The sequence below is a fragment of the Camelus ferus genome, chromosome 5, assembly GCF_009834535.1.
Source record: "Camelus ferus isolate YT-003-E chromosome 5, BCGSAC_Cfer_1.0, whole genome shotgun sequence".
Taxonomy (NCBI): Eukaryota; Metazoa; Chordata; class Mammalia; order Artiodactyla; family Camelidae; genus Camelus; species Camelus ferus.
The window spans coordinates 71,772,201-71,793,565 of NC_045700.1; the positions used below are offsets into that span (position 1 = coordinate 71,772,201).

Below are 21,365 nucleotides of genomic sequence, written 5' to 3' on the forward strand. Positions count from 1 at the left end.
TTTTGTAATTACCACTCAGTATCGCATGACGTTGTTACCTACAGAATGGTCTCTATGTTTAAATCTTCAGGTTGCTCCGTCGCTTAGTAAGATCACCGAAAATAGGCAGCGAACAGAAGTGAGCTAGTGGAAGGTTGGGGAAAAGCCAGGAGGAAGCTGGAAGGAGGCTCAGGAAGGCACCATCATTTCTTCTATAAAGATCTCCAGTGAATCTTCAGTTGGTGGGCACTGTTTAAAGCAGGGAGCCTCCCATCCCCTCCCACCTCGTATTAGACTTATTTTCTGAAATAAGGATGCAACTCACCCACATTGCAAGAGGCTCCACAAAACTCAGTCCAAACTGCAAGTCATGCTGAGGGGAGAGGAAAGTGTGAACATTCCCAGCCCCAGCTGGAGCACTCAGCAATGCGCCTGGTTTTCCTGTAGGGTTGGTGGAATCCACCTAATTAGTGAGGGTGAAGCCCTGGAAATCACTGGAGTGTTGTCATCTCTGCATGAGGTCTCCATAATTGTGCTGACATAGAACTGGATAGGCCCTTCGCAGTGCCTTTTGGTTAGAAGACGCTCATGTGTTATTACCTAGGACTAGATGTGTTGAGGAATGCCTCTCACTCCTGAATTTTTCTAACACCCGCTTTTTAAGTGGAATGAATTAAAGATGCATCGAACAGGCGTCTAGTGACTATAATGTGACCTCTGTAAATGATACTGTTATGAAGCAGAAAATATTAAGATTGACCCCAAATATGTACATTTATATTAAAACTGAACCTTGCATTTTGCAGGAATGATACTGTACTTTACAGTTTTCAGAATATTGTTATGTTATTCATTTTATTTTTATATATAACGTGTAAGATGAAATTTATAATTACACGCAAATACACAATTATACAATACATATAATATTGTGTAACATAATATATATCTGGCACAAGGCAGATTATTTTCTTACTCTTATTGTACAAGTGAAACGCCTGAAAGTCAGAGTATGTAATATCACACAATAAAGGGTAGCATTGTAAAAACTCATTCATTCATTTGGTGATTTCATTTATTCATCACATATCCATTTGTGCTACTTCACTGGACCAGGAACAATTCTACGTTCTGGGGAGATAGAGAGAAAATCCCCAAAGACCCCACTTCTCCTGGAGCTTACATCTTAGTGGGGCAAAGAAGCACTAACCAAACAACGGAGAGATAACCTGAGGTGGTGAAAAATGTTAAGAGGAAAATACAATGCGTGATGGGAGAGAATGAATGACTCTTGCTTGGGGTGGTGACAGAAGGGCTCTCTGAGGAGATGGCACAGAGAGATCCAAGGCTTGAAGACAGTCAGAATCGGCCAAGTGAAGACCCTGGGATGGAGCATTCCACATGAAGGATCCTGGAAGACAGGTTCCAACTGTGTGCCTGAGGAAGGAAGAGCCAGGGTGGCTGGAGTCAGAGGATGAAGATGTCAGAGTCCGAGATTTTACCCTACTTACAAGCTCACAAATGAGCCTGTTCCTGTGGCAGGGATGAAGGAGACATGAGAGTCCTGGGTCAGACTCAGCACAGGCAGCAGCAGGAGCGTTGTGTTTGTGTCAGGTCCCTTTGTTCCCCGAGACCCATGGAGGCAAAACATTGATGGGCCGGGAGGTGCTTCATGCCAGGTGGGTTTGTGTCCAGCCAAGGAACACTGAGCTTGGGAACACACTGCTTTTTTTATAGCAGGTGATAAGCAAGGCTGCTCTTTGTCTTAGAGAGACACAGTGTCTCATCTGACTGACCTGAGTGGAGAGCAGCCAGGGCCTTGCATTCTCAGCACACCAGCAAGAACCCACACGTCGCTCAGGTCTACAGCAGGTGGCCTCTCCCAACGAGGCAGGCGGAGCGTGCAGACTTGAATTGTGCAGGACCTGATCTGGCCCTGGCTGGGATTTATTCAGAGATGGCTTGGGACTTCATTTACCAGTTGCTGGCTTTATACCAGTATTCACAGATACCTACAGGCTTTTTATTACTCTGCGTAGTAAGCAGTTTGGGTCCTGGCAGGAAACTGATGGTACATTTATGGGGTTAACCGAAAAGGGTTTTGTAAAGGGACTAGTTAGAGGTGTGGGGCAGGATCAGGGACACCAATAAGAGATGATGAGGGACTCAGGGACCACTGGGACCAGAGAGAGCTTGGAGCGTTGGAGAGGGATTGCCAGGTAGCCACTGCCAGCAAGACAGTGAGGAGGCAGTGCAGGAGAAGGGGCTGGGGTGCAGACGAATAATGCCCCAACCTCATTTCTCCTTCAAGTAGTAATCTCTCCTGCCTTATTTCCCACTGGACAAGCTCAACAGAAGGCTACAGGCAAGGAGCCCAATGTGGAGGTCAGCTCCAAGGGCCAGAGCAGGGCAGGGAAAGATAGAGAGTGGACTGAGACAGCACGTGGGGAAGGATCAGTGCACTGTTTTCATTTTTTTTTTTTTTTAAAGATTAGTAGAAATGACTCCATTTCCAGAATGACTAAATTCTAATAAAAAACATACTGTATTTACATTTATAAAAATCCCCCCCCGCGAATCTTATTTAAATTCACTTTAAAGATATATTATGAAAACCATTTAACTCTATTTTCAAAAATAATTTGTTTATAACATTAGGCTGACTCATCCAAGTTACTGACAGTGTTTGTGTCTGTTCTGTTAGCACTCAGAAAGAAGCCCTGGCCTAAGAGACAGGAAAGCTGGATTCTAGTCTCAAATTTGTAATTAACTGGTTATAAAATAATGGGGTTGTTAATGGTCTCTAAAGCCCTTTCTGGTTCACTGCCGTGTTTGAATACTGCATTTGATCAGGAAAGCGGGACTTTCTCTTACGGGGCAGAGTTGATTGAACTTTGTAATTAGCTTTGCCTTATTCTTTGCTTTTTAGTATAAATTCTGTTTTCTTTTAAATTCTCACTTAATCAAGATTCTTATATCTGTCCCCACGGAAATTCTGGTTTATTCAGATTTCTCTTAGTCAAAAGCAGTCCAGATTCATACATGATATGAGCTACTTCTCTTTCTTAATTTTTTTAGATGATATATAAAACTGAAGAAATGGAAAACAAATCTCTAGTTTTCTGTTAGAATGGAAACATGATACTGATGCTCACTGCAGCTCTTTGATCTAACACCATCTATGTGTCCAATGTAATTAAATGCTCACCACATGCGTGATTATTGCCTGAGCCGATACATTCTGCTAGGACGGGGCAGTCATTATTTTCACACACTGATGCTGCTGGAACCAGGGTCCTGAAGATTCACTTAAATCCAGGCCTTTGGAAACATTCTGAGGAGCAATTTATTTTATCAGATCTCTAAACTTTTACTTTAAAAATGAGAAGCTTCTTGTAGCCACAATGCTATTTAAACACAGGAAATCTCATGTAAGTCATCTGTCTTAAGATGACATGTGGAAGCAATTATTAACCCCTCAAGGGACACAGATATGCATGCTTCTCTTTATTTCTTTAGTGAGATTTATTATACAACTGAACTTTCATACTCAGACAGTTCTGGCAAAAAACATAGCAAGAAAACATGGGTAAAATGACTCTGGGCTTGACTGGTCCAGTTCCTGGTTTGGCAGGTTAGGAAGCTGATGTCTAGGGAAGCTGGCATGTGCTCAAGAGGACACAGCTGGATGGTGTGTCATCCAGGTTGGGTCTAGAACCCAGACCTACAGCTAAAAATATAGTTTTACAGATAATGCATGTATAACCTCTTGCAAAATATCAAATAACCAACAAAAAGCCATAGTCTTTCTTGACTGCTGTTCCAATTCCAAGTCCCAAAATAACACTGTTATCAATTGATGTGTATCCTCCAGACATTTCGCTGAATGTTTACACATGTGCGTACAATGTACACATATTGTAGAAATATGTGTGTGTAGAAATCTATAATATTGTTCCATAGCTTCACATTTGGTTCTATAATATTGTCTATATTGAATATTTTTCTAGATCAGCACATGTTCACCTCATTCTTTTAAACTGCTGGCTAATTTTCTAAAATATAAATAAGCCATGGCATATGATGGACACTTAGATTGTTTCCATTTTTCCTCCATTACAAACAATGTTATGACACAGAACTGCTCAAAGGCTGGTGAGCGTCAGAATCACCAGAGGGGGCTTGTTAAAATAGATTCCTGGCCCTACCCCCGCATACTCTGATTCAGTAGTTCTGGGATAGAACAACCATCCCATTTCTAACAAGCGTTAGAAATGCTAATGTAAACATTCTCAGGGAATGCTGATGCTGTGGTCCGAGGACATACTTTGAGCCGCACTGCTGTGATGAATATCAATGCATAGACTTCCTGTGTGCAGTAGTGAGAGTTCCTGCAAGAGGGTGGGAGGAAGAGGTGTGTGTGAAGGATTTGCTGGGTCATAGGGGTTTTGCATTTACAATTTATAGATACTGAGAAATTATCCTCCAAGGTGATCATACTGTTTTGTCTGTTTGGATGTCCCCCTCAGCAGTCTATGAAGTATAAGGGCACTTGTTTCCCCACAAGCTCACCACCTTCGATGTAAACAAACTCTAGTTTGTCCTCAATACATTGGGAGAGAATGGTGTCTTGCTTTTCCCTGACCACGAAACTAGTGGGGCCAATCAGCATTTCATAACGTATAAGCCATCGTGATCTCCTCTTCTGTGAGTTGCGTATGATACCCTAAGCACATTTTAAAAATAGGCTGTTGTTGGTTTGTTCTTCTCATTGATTTATAATGATCTTAAAATATCTATTTCAGGTATTAATTCCTTGCCTGTTTTATGGATCTGAAAATGTTTTGCCCAGTGCTCTTTCTTCTATACAACACGGTTATTACGTTACTCCTAATTTTATAATGTTACCTGAATGGTACTGGTCCCTCTGAGGAACATAACAATTCCAGAATCAAACATTATTTTCCTTTTGGACCCTCAGTTCAAATCCTGTGACCATACTGCTGAGTTCTGGCTAGTGATCAACAAACTGTGGAGAACCCGAGAAAGGGAATAGGCTGGAGACACCCCAGCTCCCTTTTAGCCAAAGGAGATTCCATTGTGGAGGAGCGCCCTGACCCAGTTTAAGGGAGTAACACTCACATATGTAGTTGAAATAAAGCAACCTCCATCTTGTCGAAAAGAAATTACTGTAAGCTCCTGAGTAAAAGTTCTTCAAAGCCACTTTGACATAGGATTATTCTCTTTTGACATATTATAAACATTAAAGAAAAGTTAATGCCCATCTGGACAGTGAGTTTTTGCCAATTGCTACCACCACCAGCTGCAAAACTACACTGACTACAAGCCATCCAGCTGCCACGCATACCCGGTGCCAAGAGGGAACGAGTTGCCAGCGCTGCTTCAAGTGGCTGGGCTGGTTTGCAGCCAGGATTTGAGGGAGGATGTGCTGTGAAACACAGTAGTCACGACTCGGATTTTCAATGAGTGTTATTTGTGTTTGCTTTTTTTTCTGGTCATCCACGGTGGGAGGCTGCTGGGGACACCATCCCTTTCCTGGAAATGGCAGCAAAACATGTTGATCCTTCTTCCTCTGCCTTTTATGTACTTGCTGGCACCCTCAGCATTCATATTCTGCTTGTGTGCAGTCATTAGCTGGAACCGCCTGGAGCTGCGGAAAATGGTGTCGTCTCTCCAAGACTGAGTTTCCCCAGTTCCTAATCTCTCTCCCCATCCCTGACAGCACCCCTTTCCTTTTTTTTCCCCCCTTATTTGTTTGGCATTTACTGTCTCACAAAATAGTGAAAAGAAACTGCTTCCTCTGCTAGTAGTCTTCCTAGAACTATTCTTATATTGTCCTTTTATTTATGCACGTGGGTCCCAAATACTCCTGTATGAGGGTTTCCCCTCAGCAAAGAGAGAGTTCTTCCTTTTAGGAGCAAATCATTTTCCAGTTCAGGAGATAAACTCTCCATTGACATCTGTAGTACATTGTACTGGTGTTCACCAAATACTCTCTTTTCTTTCCCCATTGTGTTTTTTTCCATGGGTGGATTGATTATTCATCTCCTCTTTGCTGAAGTCAGGAGAGACCATGTGATTTGGGTTGGCCGATAAAATATGAGCAGAAGTGATACGTGTAATTTCCATGCAGTAGTTTTGAGAGCCAGCTTGATGTTCGAAATGTCTCTTTTCCCTTTGCCGGAAGAACAGCAATGCCTAGATGAGTCTGCTCCGACAGCCTAGGTCCTGGGATGAAAATGTGAGCAGTGCGACAGCTGACCCTTGATGGACATATAGTGTTAGTAAAAGCAAAACTGAGCCATTGAAAGCCACCAAGATATTTGGGATTACTTGTTACTGCAACATAGCTTAACCTAATGTGACTGCTACAATACCCTTTCATTTATATGTCTCTACGAAAAAAAGTATTCTAACATGTTGAGATTACTTAGAAGAACATGGAATAAGAAATCTAAGAAAGTTATCCCTAAAAGTAGGCAGTGCTGCTTGCCTGCCAATGTCTATCTGACCAGGTTCACGTGGGATCTTAGACTGTGAGACATTGCAAGCATCTTAGAGCTCTTCTAAGTAAGTCTCTCATTTTGCATATAAGGAAACTGAGGCTCAGAGATGTTAAGTGAAACACTTTAGGTCTGATAGCTGGTTACCGGAAGAACGTGGCCCAGGCCAGCCTCCCACTCCTGTGCTCTGTCAACAGTGCCTTTTCCTGAGGCTTTCAGATCAGCTAGCACTGGGAAAAAGATAAGAGAAGATTCTTAAATACAAATTTTCTATCATTTTATTTAAAATATTTCTGTAAAACTTAAACATATTTCATATTAAACTTCCATCTGCCCGCTTTAAACCCCAGATTGTCTCCCATTCCCTGTACTACTTATATTAGGTGTTCATGTTGAGAACACTTAATGTTACCAAAATGAAAAGCAAGGTGAGAGAAGCGAATTTACTATAAAGGACAATTATAAGAGGTTTTTCTTTTAGGCACTCTTGCAAGATACCCACATTCATGATCTTCTTCTTTCTACCGTACAGTCAAGAGGTTTACTCCTTAATAATTACAGAAGCTGATACTCATGTAACGCTTACCATGATTAAAGCTCCGTTCAGAGGGCTTTCGATCCTTTTACACACTTAGTCCACACAGCAAACTTGTGAGGTGTTACTATCATTCCTCATTTACAGATGGGGAAACAGAGGCACAGAAAAATTCAGAACCTTACCCGAGGTCACACAGTCGGTGAGTGGCAAAGCCGGGACAGTTCCCAGAATGACCACGAGACTGATGATGGTAAAAGTGACAACAGCAGCAACAACCACCATGTAAGCATCGGGTAATTGCTCCAGAAGGGAGTTGTGCATCACTTTACGTTCTTCATTTGTGGTCCCTAAAACAGGTATTACAATAACTTAGAAAGTTGAAGCTTAAAGACATTAAGCAGCATGCCCCAGGTCACAGAAATGGTGAACCTAAGTTCAAGGCCAGACTCGTCTTACTTCAAAGTCCGTCCTCCCTTCACTGCCATGGTGCTTTTCCCTTCTCATGTCATCTCTAGAAAAAAGTAGTGAGACAGAGAAAAGGTGGTGTTTTTAGCAAATGCTTACTGCTTAGTGTATCAAATAGACTAAGATGAATAACAGTGAGGTCTTTATTACCTGGAAACATAGACTCTGAGCAGAATAGTTGGAAGTGAGGAAGGGAAAACAGTCATGGGCGAGTGTTTGGACCAGGTGTCCAGTGATGTCTTCTTTCACCCTGAGTCTCTGTGATGCTAATCCTCATGATATTTCTTAGGAAAGTTGCTCTTTCTAAATTGTGAAATAGAGGTACAGAGCATTAAAGTGCTCGGGCGGTGTAACTGTGATGTCACTTGTGGGGCTGGTAGTAAAACTAGAGTCTTTTTACCCAGGTATCATGTTCTATATGATGGCTTTCACAGTTTCGACTACGTGGGAATGTCTTTTGCAGAGATTTCCAAAGCCTGACTGGAACTTTCTGCCACTCTAAGTGTTGAAACCATTTTTTTTTTAAAGAAATACTGGGAAAAAAAATTAAGTTGTGTGTATGTTTAAATTTTTAGTTAACGGCAGCTCAGGAAGTAGTTACAGAAGGACACGGATTCAGTTTGTGAGTCACTGCTTATTAAAGTTCAGGGCACAGTCATGAGCTTCCTGAGTCCCTCAATTTGTGAACAGGGTGGTGGGAAGATTCTACCCTTGTTTTTTTGTTTGTTTGTTTTTTACCCCCACATCTCTAGGATGGGAGAGAGAGGAAAAGTTTAGAGAGCACTGGAGGCTCTAGAGGAAACAGGTTGCATTAGTCAGTATGGTTTAAAATAATGACTTAGATAAGATAGAAGTTATGTCTTCCTGCCTCCGAGTCTAGGCGTTAGCAGTCCTGGCCTGGGGGGTGTGGGGACTCTGTGGTGTCAGAGACCCAGGCCTTCCCTCTTAACTCCACCACGCCTGGGATGCTGCCTTACCCTGTCACCCAAGACGGCTTAGCACATACCCACAGCTCAGCCCATGGAAATGGGGGAAGGGGGCTGGGAGACGGGATGCCACTTTCTTTTTGGGGGAACGTTCTGGAAATTGCATTCATTCCTTCTATTCATGCCATTTGCTATAATTTGGCTACAAAGTCACGCACGTTCAACTCCAAACGGGAGGGGAATTAGAGTCTGTATTCTGCGTGCCCAGATGCTGAGATAAGATGTTTTCACTCTGGAAGAAGGGGAGAAGGAGAGATGTTTGGGGACAATATCAGCTGTGTTCCCTCTTCTAAGCCATGTCTCCACCACCTCAAGGAGTCCCCGAGGCCCTGCTCCATCATAGCTAAGTTCATTACTCTCGTCTTTTGGGTGCTTAAGCATCCCTTTTGTAAAGTGACACCTTTTTAGAAAGGCTTACAGAGTCTAGTCGTGGAGGAGTGGGAGGTCCAAGGAAGCACCGTCCAACAACCAATCGTGATTAATAAATGTCTCCTATCCTTAACTGACCTTTCTTGATAGACGTAGAAAGATCCTGTCATAATCCAGAGGGATAGTTTAAATTTCCCTTTCCCTTCCTACTGGCTTTCTATCCTTGAAAGTTTCTCCCAAAAAAAGAAAGAAGCCTCAAATTAGCTTCTTACTTCCTACAACTCCTTCCCTCCACCCCCATCCCTCACCCCCATCAAACAAGACAAAACGAACAAAAAAACTCTGGCTATTTAACCTCTCTCTCTCTCTAGTGTCTCCATTTTTAAATTATGTATTTCAACTATATTTCAATAAATCTGTTCTCCCTGTACGCAAGAATTTCTCCACTTGAAAGGCAGCAAGTCAAGGCGGGGATGGGAAATACAGGTTTTCCTGTATCCAGTTGGAGATGAAAGTAAAAAGAGAGTGCCCACCATGCTGATCTTGCCATGTGTACTCCCCAGTCCATTTTCCACCCAGAGGTAGCCAAAATAACTTTTAACAAATATAAATTAGGAGCATGTCCCTCCTCTGCTTAAAATACCTCACTAGCTTCACACTGTACTTGGAGAAAACCGCTTTCTTTGCTGCGTGTGCGGCTCTGCTCGCCCCGCCCCACTCCAGGGCCCCCACACCCCAGCCCACCTCCCCTTGGCTTTTCACCGAGATCTTTCCTGCCTGAAAGTTCCACATCTGCTGCCACCTCGCCTGAAATGTTCTCCCTCAACTTGGGCCGTTCTTTGTTTTTCAATTCTCTAAACGGTTGTCTCTCCAGAGATGACTTTCCTAGCCTTTCAGTCTGTAACAAAGCAGCTTTACTTCCTGTCATGGGATGACACACATTTACAAGTGATGTTATCTGTTTAGAGCCTGAATTCCTCACTAGATCATAAGCTCCAGGGAAGCGAGGCGCTACTTCACCACCGCCGCCCTTGCCGTGCGGCCGGGTTTCTGCGGTGCTGGAGGATGAAGTTCTCCCTGCAGCTTCTTGTGAAGCTGTGCCACCCGTCCATCAGTGAGATAGTTTCATTACTTTTTCCGCGGAGGATGCAGAGCCTGCACTCAAATCTTGACTGGTTAGAAAACACGTCCCCTCTCCCTGCTGCTTTTCCAGCAGCTTTCTGCTCCATTCTGAAGCCTAGGACATGTTACCCAACAGCCTAGCTACTGGTCGAGAGACGTCATGTGTGAAATAGGAACGCCAAAGCTTACTCTTCCCTTCTCAGGGCTGGTGAGGCCCCAGTCACTAGCATGTACCCTAACCCTCTGGGGTGGTGTGGTGTGTATTGTCTGCACTTTCACTGTCATACATATTGGTCAGGGTTCTCCAGAGGAACAGAGCCAGTAGGATATATCTATACATAAACATCTATATCCACTATCTCTTGTATCTATGTCCATATCTATGTCTTTATCTATAGAGAGATTTTAAGGAGTTGACTTATGTGATTATATAGGCTGCAGTCCTGAATCTGTAGGTTGGGTCAGCAGGCTGGAGACCCAGGGAAGAGCAATTCATGTTGCAGTTCAAGTCCAGAGTCATCTGCTGCAGAATTCCATCTTGCTCAGGGAAGGCTGGTCTTTTGTCCTATTCAGACCTTCTACTGATTGGATATGGCCCACCGACATTACAGACAATCTGCTTGACTCAAAATCCACCAATTTGAATTTTAATCTCATCCCAAAACATCCTCACAGAAACATCCAGAATAATGTTTGCAGTGGGGCCCAGTCAAGATGATACATAAAATGTAACTGTCATAGTGTATATACTTTTTCCTTGGGGGGAAGAAAAACTTCCAGTGTTCTTTTGAGAGCAAGGAGGTCCCCAAACCAAGAGCCAGAGGAGTATGGCTGTGGAGGAAGGAGCAGGGAGGGAGTGTGCCCAGAGCCCGAGGGTGTCTTTGACCAAGGCAGAGATGAGACAGGTGAGACGAGTCTCAGGGGAAGAAGATGGGGAGAAGAGGGAATACGGGGGAGAGACAGAGGCCCTGAGCGTGGGGAGCAGTGGGCTCCACCACCTTTCAGGCTCAGAGGTTGCTCCCTCTGCTCTCTGCCTGTCTGTAGGCAGACTCCCCCCACCCCCACTCCATATTTAGTGATCAGCCCATGGCTCCCTGCCACTAGGCTTATTTGGAAGCAATAGATAAATGTCAGCACTTAGAAGCTATGAAACGTCCTAACTGGCCCCCCTAGACTAATAAACATAAAAAAAAATCCTGATTCAGGCAGCCTGATGGGCTCATTGGTGAGAGGGAGATAAAGTTTCCCTTCAGGACATTTATAATTTACATAATAAAAAGCTTTTCACCTTCCAGTCAAGGAGCAAAATTAATTACCATGGCCCTGTTACCTCTTGGAACATGTTTTGCTTAAACTGGCAGGAACAGTTTGTGAACTCTTACATGAGGGGTGGGGGCCCGGGTGGGGTGCTAGTGCAGACTGGGCAGAGAGGAGGGGAGAAAGGCACCCCACAGCTCACTTTACGGGGGGCCTGGAGTGGGCGTGCGGAGGGTGGGGGTGGCTCTGCATTTAACAAAGACATTTGTGGCCTGACCTGTCCTTTCAACGCATTCAGCACCAAATAATGTGCTAATGATAATGGACTCAGCAATCTGAGGCTGTAATCACCTCCCCTCGGACAGATGTTGAATGGACAGTCACCAGAAGGGTTGTCTCGGTCATATCCTTCAGTCATGTCTTGTCCTCTTCTCTTTTGGGCACCATTTCAAATAACAAATAGAAAAGCTGGTGTTCCAGTGCCCCTGGTTCCGAAGATATATGGACAGCCTGAAGTCCTTTGATTAGGGAACCATATCTGATATCCATACAGGGTCTCTCATTCCAAATTCCCCAAGCCCTTCTGAAAGCTGACAGCGTTAACCTAATATCATTAATTCTCACCACTCTCCTGTGAGGGAAGCAGGTGGCCTGCATTATTTTAGATCTTTTGCAGATGGAGAGATAGAAGTGATGGGAGGTTAAATGGTCCGCTTTCCACTGAGGAGCTGGGCACAGAATTCAGTGTCAGGTCCACAAGGTTATAGGGTCTCCTGGTAGACCAGAAACCTCAACCGAGGGTCTCTGGGAAGCGGGGAGGGGCTGTGGTGGTGAGGATGGGAAGTCAGAGCCTCCTGCTTACCTTTTATGAAGGAGGAACCATTACGGAGTTAATTTTTACTGTTATTTTATAGTAATTATAACATAACACAGGATTACGAAGGGAAATAGCAGAAGTCACAGCTACAGGTATGTTTTCCACCTGCTTTAGTTAAGCCTGGTTTCCTGTCTTGGGTAAACAGAGTATCCACAGGCAAGTAAAGTGGCTGCTTTTATTCAAAAGTTCAGAATCTTGAGGGGAGAGCAGGACGTGTGAGCAGTCAGCCATGTGGACCAGCATCCACTACAGAGACCCTCGGCCCCTCCCTGCCTCTCACAGTCACTTCGGCTTCTGTGTCCCCTCCTTGGGTTTACATGTCTTTAGCCCTTTCTGGAATCTAGAAGCTGCAAGATAACCTGTATTTTTTGCTCTCCAGGGAATGGTTAAGTTAAAGTCGCCTCAGAACCAGTTTTATGGGGAAGGGGGCAAAAATCGGTTCAGTCAAGTTGGGAGCAGCTTTTCCCCCCTCCGACTTTCAGCGTGTTAGGTATTATGAATGAACTGACCAACGGAAGTGACAGGGTCTGACTGCTGGGACTGGGCTGCCTTTTTGATCGGAATATAAAATGGAGGCTGCAGAGAGTTTAATTATGGTTTTACTTTGGAAAATATTGCTTGCTGTTTCTAGTAGAAAACACACAAGGTCCAGCTATGTCCTGAGAGACAGGACAGCCTACTGGGTGAGACCACGGGCTCTGCGTGTTCTGCTGGCACCTGCTGTGTGCCTGTGGGGGTCTTTCTCATCTGTGCAGTGGGCACCATAAAGGCATGTGCCTTCTAGAGCTTCTGTGAGGACTAAGTGAGTCAATGCACATAAAACACGCAAGACGCTGCTGGGTGCCTAGTAAGCACTCAATAAATAAATGTTAGCATTTTAAAATTCACAATAGTTGCAACATACTCTTTTTTTAGGGGGAGATTTTTCTTCATATCTGATTCGATCCACAAATGGTTAAGTCTCATTTGCAGGTTAAGATGACCAAAATAACTAGTTCAGTTGTACTAGGATCTGTTATTGCTGGTAGTTTAGTGGCCAGGTTGGATTAATTGTGCAATAATAAGATATTACTACAAACTGTTTGCAAAACATGTATGAGTCAACTCATATAGATCTGACTACTGTGATTTCTTTCACCCATTTATTTATTTACACATGAGTGCATCTAGTCATTCAAAAACCATTAGGCATCTAAAAGGGGGAACAAAGACTCATAAAATCTGATTTCACCCCTCAGGAAGCCCTGGGATGGGAAAGATACAGACAGGTAATACCTGCCAGGTCTTTGTGAGAAGGGCCCAGCGTGCCCTAGGTAATGAAGGAGCCCCTTCCAGTAGGAGGAAATGCTGAAGCTGAGGCTTGGTGGAGAAGTGGAGTTAGGAAGGAAAGAAGGAGCATTTCAGAAGGAGGAAAAAGCAGGCACTACCAATATGGAAAGGGGGAGAGTCTGAGTGGGCAGGCAGCTGGGGGATGACTGCAGTGGGACATACGCAGGGCAGAGGGGCAGAGGGGCAGGGAAGGGCTACGGGTCCCCGCTCCTGCAAGGCCTCTGTGCCCTGGGGAGTGTAGACTTCATCTCCAAGGCCAGAAGGCTCTGGGGGGAGGGAGAAGGAGAGGTGTGCAGGAAGGGGAAGAAAGATGACCTCATTATGAACCAGATTGCTTTCCAGCTCCCCTTCAAGCCCTCGCACCAGGCCCCGATCAAGAGGGAAGAAGGGCAATCACTGTAGAGATGGTGAAGAGTACGAAAGTTCCCTGGGGAGATTCGAGCCTGTTCTCTTCCCTCCACCCCTTGACCCTTGAGAACCACCTTCCCCAGCGATGGGAGACAGGGAAGGATTTCAGCACGGCAGGGTCACACTTGGTGGGGCATATGAGAACATCACTGGGATTGCAGTGTGGTTGATGGACTAACACACGGATCAGGGGCAGATGAGCATGCGGTCATACAAATTCAGGCAGAGGGGCTCGGGGGGAACAAAATAAGAAGCATTTAGAAAATAATCGCTCTTTATGGCCTCTTGGACATGGGGTGTGGGAAGAGATCGCGTCATCCATTATCCTTAACAAAGGTAAGGCTACAGGACAGGAAGCAGTTTACTTTTTATTTTGAGATGCTGGCAAGACTTCCCAAGGATACAGTTCAGTATCAGTTCCAAAAAATGGATATGTAGTTTAGGAGAGAGTTCTCTCTTAAAATTAGTAGTTTTGTTTTGTAGTCCTAGCTGACCTATCTGAATATAGGAGATGACTTCATTAAAACATACTTTCCTGTAACTCTTTCATTAGTGTTTATTAGAATGATAGTGTACAAGACAGGGTGAATGGCTAGTCCTTTCCTCTGTAGAGTGTGCGTATTTTAATACGTTTTAAATTGAATTTTCCCCTCCAAATATTAGACTCTTTTCATGAGCCTACTCCTTCCTCTTTCAAGTTCATATTGTTTGTATTCCAAAAGCTGACTTGGTTCAGTTTTGCAAGTTAAAGATTCATGGATCAAAAGAGCTTAAGAAAATAAAATAAAGACCTTGTGAAAGTGAATGACAAGCTTAAATAAGCGTTGGGGGTAAGAGAAAAAGAGAATAATTAGCAATCCAAAATTAAATTAAACATAAAATAGAGGTTCCCAGGCCAAGAAGGTTCTTGGGAAAGGGGAAGAGAAGAGAGACTGAGTGTACTGGTGTTGATGTTCTTTGCTTGTATACATTTTAGATCAAATTTGGCTTTGGGTTTCTGGCAGTGCAGACTCTGCAGAACGAGCTGGAGAATGGAGGCTCCTTGCTTGCTACTTTTAGCCCTCACCATTCTGCTGGTTCAGATAACTTCTTGCTGGGTTCAGTGTATGGCAATGAAATGCAAATCATAAACGAGGAGAGCTGGCCTCCAGGGATAGGGGGCCCTGGACGCGGTCCAAGGTCTGTAACACAGAGAAGAGACATATTTCTTTGTCACACACAGTAGATTCTCCCTGAGGGTTTCAGCGATGGGAATAAAATGATGGGGAGGAGGGATGGGTGAGTGGTAGTGGAAATCATTACAATGTTCTGCTCTCATCTGAAAAACCCAACAAAAACAAACCCTGGGCAAGTGGGAACGCAGACGGCCGAGGCCTCGCAGCCTCTCTTCACAGCACACTCCATATACCACGGTTATTACTGGGGGGACAGAGCCCAGAGCGCCCTGTGAGCCTGAACCTGCACACACGCATCCATCACTCGGGTTGACTTGGGGTGGGGAAACTGTCAAGTAAGTTTAAGCTTATTTTTCAAACATTTTGAGTTCAGAATACGTTTTCCCAAGCACTCTGAACATTTAAACCCCTGCGTATTCTGAGGGAAACTTGATCCACATGTTTCTGATTCATTTACACTTAATTTATCAAACTGTTGTTTTGTAAGAGTCATTTGATGTCCAAGGAGCTTTATGAGGTTTTTTTTTTAATAAACCTTCTTATTTGAAACAGAATGTTGCTCATGCCAATACTGATGGAACAACATGCAAGAGAATGTCGATCTGACTTTGACCTTGTGGCCCAGCAGGTTCCAGGATAGTGCTGAGGGATGGAAGAGGAATTAAGAAGGACTCGGTTTGGCAGAACACAAGGAACACTCTCTCTTGACCTTCTGCTTGTGATTCTTGGTGGAGGTGGTTTTCCGTTGTCACGAGGGCTCAGGGCTTCTCCTGGTCCTGAGAGGACCTGAGCCCCAAGCAGAAGGATTATAACTGATTTTTGTAAACCAGCTTGGTGTATGGTGGCCAAATACCAGTGGTTTTAAACAAGGCTTATTGTTTTTAATGCCTCTCAGGCTGGGTTCACCTGTACATTAGATGTTGACCTCCTCATAGTGGGCAAAGGGCGAGGAGTTGGATATCTTCAGTGCTCTGGCGTCTGTGGTGTGGTTATTAAACTTTGCCTTGATGATCAGATTGCCTTGACTCTGTACAACCATTTCAAGAGCTGATTCTCCCTTGTCCCCCTGTGGCAGAAGGTGAAGTCTGGGCAACCTCTTCTAAGACAAGTTTCTTGGAATTAAACCCCTTTCTTTTGACCCAAACACATATTCCCCAACACCCCACTTGCCACTAGCACTGTTGCCACTGTCTTAATTTTGGAGAGAGTGAGCTTCCAGTGTGACGAAATTGTCAGAGGAATTAAGGAAAAACACAAGATACAAAGGATGGTTAACCACAGCCTAAAGAAATTTTCCTGCTTTAAAATAAAACCTTGGGACATTGATAGTTGTTTATGGATTTTGGTAAAGGGAAAAAAAAGATTGAATCTTCAAACACATTTATAAATATGATCAAGGTAGTTTCTGGGTTAGCTGGCTTTAAAGAAGAGATTTTTACACTATGTGAAATTTGATCCATGTTGCTGAATCGTTTATATTTAATATGTACATTTTACACATAAATATAAGTTGGCTTTTAGATGTTTTCAGAAAACAGTGCTTTGAACCCAGGATAGCCACTTGATTGAGACTTGCTATAGTCGAAAATAAAATAATTACAGTGTAAATTCTGTGTTCTGGCTTTGAGTTCATGCTCGTAACTCCCATCCAAATTCTCAGATCAGCGTGCAATATGCATGCACTGTCATGACCTTGGCTGATTTTGTCTGAACCAGTGCAACGGAGTTACAAGAAATCAGCCAAGAAGGGTCCCCACGGAGAAGTTATGGGGAATTTTGTTTGTGTTTTTACTGCCAGTACGGGGCCTTAATGGAAACTAAGACTATGAAGCACTTGTGCTTTGCTTTCTGACGGTTGATCTGTACCCCAGACTTCAGAAATCCCTGTTTCCAACCTTTGCACTGATATGAGGTTTGTGGATGCTTTGGGAAAAAGGAGATTCAATTACCATTTGCCCTTCAATGTTCGTATTGGTAGAATGGACTAAAGGTGATGTTATTCACTTTCTTTTGGATATGGGAAAGCAGATCAAGAAAATAGTTAAAGATGGAAACCTACAGTGTAAGAAAAGGTAACTTGTGAAGAACAAAGAACAGTGTTAAAATAGTCCAGAGATAAATAAATGAGAATTCTTGCTCCATTAGAAGCTGTTTCATTAGAACATAAGCTCCATGAAAATGGGGATTTTTACTTACCTTTTTCAGTGCAGTATCTCAAGTCCCTGAAACCATGCCTGGCATATAGTAGTCATTCAACAAATATTTGTTGAATGACAGAATGGCTGGAAGAATATTAGTAAAACTAGACACAGCAGAAGAGTGCTGGCCTGCCTTCTTTTTTTGCTCTCAAGCACAGCAGTAGACTGACAGGTGAGGAGCATGGCAGGTGGCAGACACCCACAGTGGCACACAGCTCTGGTGCCTGCTGCTCTGGGTGGCCCTGCTTCCATGCTGCTAGCCGAGAGGCAGGCATGAAGTCACCAGTTCTCTGAGGACAAAATGGAGAGGCCCTTGTGTGGCATTTTCCTGTCTCTTGGCCTACGGCCTTTGGCCAAGTCTCAGAGGCTGTGATTTAGTCACTAAATAAAAATGTAAGTTATTTTAGGGGCTATCACAATGCTGGCTTTAGGGGCTGTATTACTTTGCTAGGGCTGCCATTATAAAATCATAAAGTGCCACAGACTGGGTGGCTTAAATAGCAGAAATTCAGTTCCTTACAGTTCGGGAGGCTGGAGGGCCAAGACCAAGGCGCTGTAATGTGAGGTTTCTCTTGAGGCCTCTCTTCCTGGCTGCCAGGTGGTCGTCTTCACACTGTGTCCTCAAGTAGCCTCTTCTCAGGGTTGGTGGGGAGAGAGCCAGAGAGAGAGCTCTCTGGTGTCTCTTCCTCTTCTCATAAGGACATCAATTCTATTGAATTAGGGCCTCACCCTTATGACTTCTCTTAACCTTAATTACCTCCCTAAAGGCCCTGTCTCGGGAAGTTAGGATTTCAATGTATGAATTTGGGGGAGGGGGGACACAAAGTCAGCCCACAACAGAGAGTTTAATGGTCCATTCTCGGGTTAAAGTGGAGATGCCAGCAACCAGGGGCATCTCTGAAGTCCTCCCAACAATTTTCCTAAAACAGTCATAGTCATAGCTCCTATTTAAAGCACCGTTACTACTACTGAATTGTGGCATCGGTCATACCATAAAAAATATATAAAGCCTACGGCCTGCTTTATGGTTGGAAAGCCTAGGCAACAGGCATGTTAATTAGGAAGAGAGCCCATCTATTTCCTTGTTCATTTAGTTTTAAAGGCAAAGCTATATACTGGAAACATACTACTTTGGCTTTCAAATTCGTAAGCAAACCACTGCAAATGCAAATTATTTACCGGTAATGTCAGCATTCTTGGGGGAATTTCTATCCCCTTCAATGCTGAAAATCTCACTTTGGAAATTTAGAGCTAGAAGGACCCTCAGAGAAATCTACATCCTCATTTTTATTAATGAGGCCACTGCAGACCCAGAGAAGTTGAGAGACTTAATGAATGTCTTGCAGCCAATCAGAAGCAGAGCACCTGGGTTCCACACGTGGTGCTGTGAAAACATCTGGAGCCTTCTGATGGGCTGACTTTGCAGCAGCATGAAAGTCATGGAAGACTTCCACCCACTTGACCCACACATTTGGTCTTGAGCCTCATTTCATTAATCAGCGAACAAGTGTTCAATGAATGTAATCTACACTCCACAACAAAAGACAAAAGCATAACAGTCTGTCTCAAGAGATAGGCAGTCTGGTTTTGAATGACCAGGCTAAAACTCAAGAAAAAAATAAAAAGAGCAAATACAATTTCACAGAAGCAGCTAAAATGCTAATGGGATTTTAAAGACAGCTTCGTTTCCTGGGAGTCTTTTGAGCGCCTCTGGGCTGAGATCTGGCATTTAGCTCAACTTTGATACTGTGTGGGTAAGTTGGAGCAGTCACTGGTCTTACAGAGCCTCAGTTTCCCCGTCTGTAAAGGGGGAACTGCAGGGCGAGGGATAGATCTATTTTAGCTGTGGGGTGGTTGTTGTGGTTGTTGTTGTCACATGACCACAGTCCCTCCACAGCCACCACTGGTGTCCCATTGCCCCCAGTGACAGGAAGGTTTCCTCAGAGACTAGCCTCCAGCCAGCCCTCGAGGTAACCTCTGAAGGCTGCTTCATCACTGCAGAATAAGTAACATTCCCGGCCTTCTTTATAATGCTCTTATTTTCCCCAAGAACCGACAGGTAGATTTTTGCAAGACCTGTTTGTAGTTCTTCTGTGGTCCTCCTACACTGCATCATAAGTATCTAATTCTTCCCCTGCTTTGTGGACTTGGAAGAAAGCTTATACCTTGTTTTTCTATTTCTATTTCTTTTGTAATCTACTTTTTTCATGTTTGAATATTATAATATAGCTCCCATATTATAATGTTATAGAAGACGATATAGAGAATCTTTGGGTGTGATCCTAGCTCTGCAACCCCAGTTGTGTGAACTTGAGCAAACTGCTTAGTCTCCATGTGCCTTTATTTCCTTATGTGTAAAATGGAAACAATCATGTGTTCATGTCATTTGGTTGTGATAACTGAACAAGCTAGTCCATGAAAAATACTTAGTGTGAAGCCTGGAACATAATTAGCACTCAAATGTTAGGTATGAATCATCATTCATTATTTTATCAAGACTTTTAAAAGGAGATGAATTTACTTTGTATAGGACTACTTTGAATAAATAAGGAAGTTAAGTAAAGAAGGAAATCTCAGAACAAATTCCCCAGTCATTGATCTAGAAATGTGCCTGGGGCACTGACAAGTCCTGGGAGATAGGGATACTTTGGGTTTCTGGAAGAACTAATGGGGAAAGAGAAGGGAAAAAATACACAATGATGCTGTAAGTGGAAAGAGATACCCAGAAGGGCCCAGATATGCAGGGAGCAGTGTCTAAACCTTTCTGGGAGAAGTTAGAGGGGGAGGCATCTTCACAGAGAAAGAGCTGACTTTAGTCTTGAAAGAATGGTTAGGTGGCCAGGTGGCTAAGAAGGTCCAAGGATGCTACTGGCAGAAAGACTAGTATATCTAAAGACATGCAGGCATGAGACAACAGATAAATTCAGGAAATATCAAGTACTTGGCTACACAGAGGAGAATGGTAAGAAATGAAACTGGATAGTAGACAAGAATTGGTTCATGAAAAGTTTATGTACCAAGCTAAAGAGTATAGATTTTTATCCTGTAAGCAAATATCTCCTAAACTGTGTTCCCAGATTCCTTCATATGTTAATAGATGTTCCATTTAATAAAATTCTGTGGCCCAATAACTTTGAGAAATGTTTGGTACAACAAAATTAAATAGTTTTTCTTACTGTAGGATTTTTCAGAGCTATTAGTACATCCAGAGAGGGATATAAAATGAAATTGTCTCTAAATTGATTTAACACAGAATACTTTTTAAATTGAAGTATAGTCAGTTTACAATGTTGTGTCAATTTCTGGTGTATGGCATGATAGTTCAGTCATATACATACATATATTCATTTTCATATTCTTTTTCATTACAGGCTACTACAAGATACTGAACAGAGTTCCCTGTGCTATATAGTATAGACTTGTTGTTTATCTGGTTTATATACAGCAGTTAGTATCTGCAAATCTCAAACTCCTAATTCCTCCCTTCCCACCCCTCTTCCCCACTGGTAACCATAAGTTTGTTTTCTATGTCTGTGAGTCTGTTTCTGTTTAGTAAATAAGTTCATTTGTGTCTTTTTTTTTTTTTTTTTGATTCCATATGTGAGGGATATCATATGGTACTTCTCATTCTCTTTCTGGCTTACTTCACTTAAAATGACAGTCTCCAGGTCTGTCCATATTGCTGCAAATGACATTATTTTATTCTTTTTTATGGCTGAGTAGTATTCCATTGTATAAATATACACAACTTCTTTATCCATTCATTTGTTGATGGACATTTAGGTTGTTTCCATGTCTCAGCTATTGTAAATAGTGCTGCTATAAACATTGAGGTGCATGTATCTTTTTGAATTAAAGTTCCCCCTGGATATATGCCCGGGAGTGGGATTGCTGGATCATATGATAAGTCTGTTTTTAGTTTTTTGAGACATCTCCATGCTATTTTCCATAGTGGCTGCACCAAACTGCATTCCCACCAACAGTGCAGGTTTCCCTTTTCTCCACACCCTCTCTGTCATTTGCTGACTTTTTAATGATGACCATTCTGACTGGTATGAGGTGATACCTCACTGTAGTTTTGGTTTGCATTTCTCTGATAATTAGCGACAGGATACTTTTCATATTGAGCATCTATTAA

The 21,365-nt window shown here is 43.2% G+C and overlaps 1 protein-coding gene across 3 annotated transcripts in view; it reads left to right on the forward strand.

Moving 5' to 3' along the window:
• FTCDNL1 (formiminotransferase cyclodeaminase N-terminal like) overlaps nucleotides 1-21,365 on the forward strand; it is a 137,961-nt gene that overhangs the window by 65,818 nt on the left and 50,778 nt on the right. Inside the window, exon 6 of one of the 3 annotated variants that reach the window (XM_032480107.1) lies at nucleotides 15,658-16,623. The exons of 1 other annotated variant lie outside the window; for it this stretch is intronic. In XM_032480107.1, coding sequence (XP_032335998.1) covers nucleotides 15,658-15,737 — 80 coding nt within the window. In that variant the 3' untranslated portion in view covers nucleotides 15,738-16,623. Of the gene's footprint in view, nucleotides 1-70; nucleotides 1,033-15,657; nucleotides 16,624-21,365 lie in introns of those variants that run through there. One more of the 3 variants, XM_032480111.1, reaches the window with a different exon arrangement.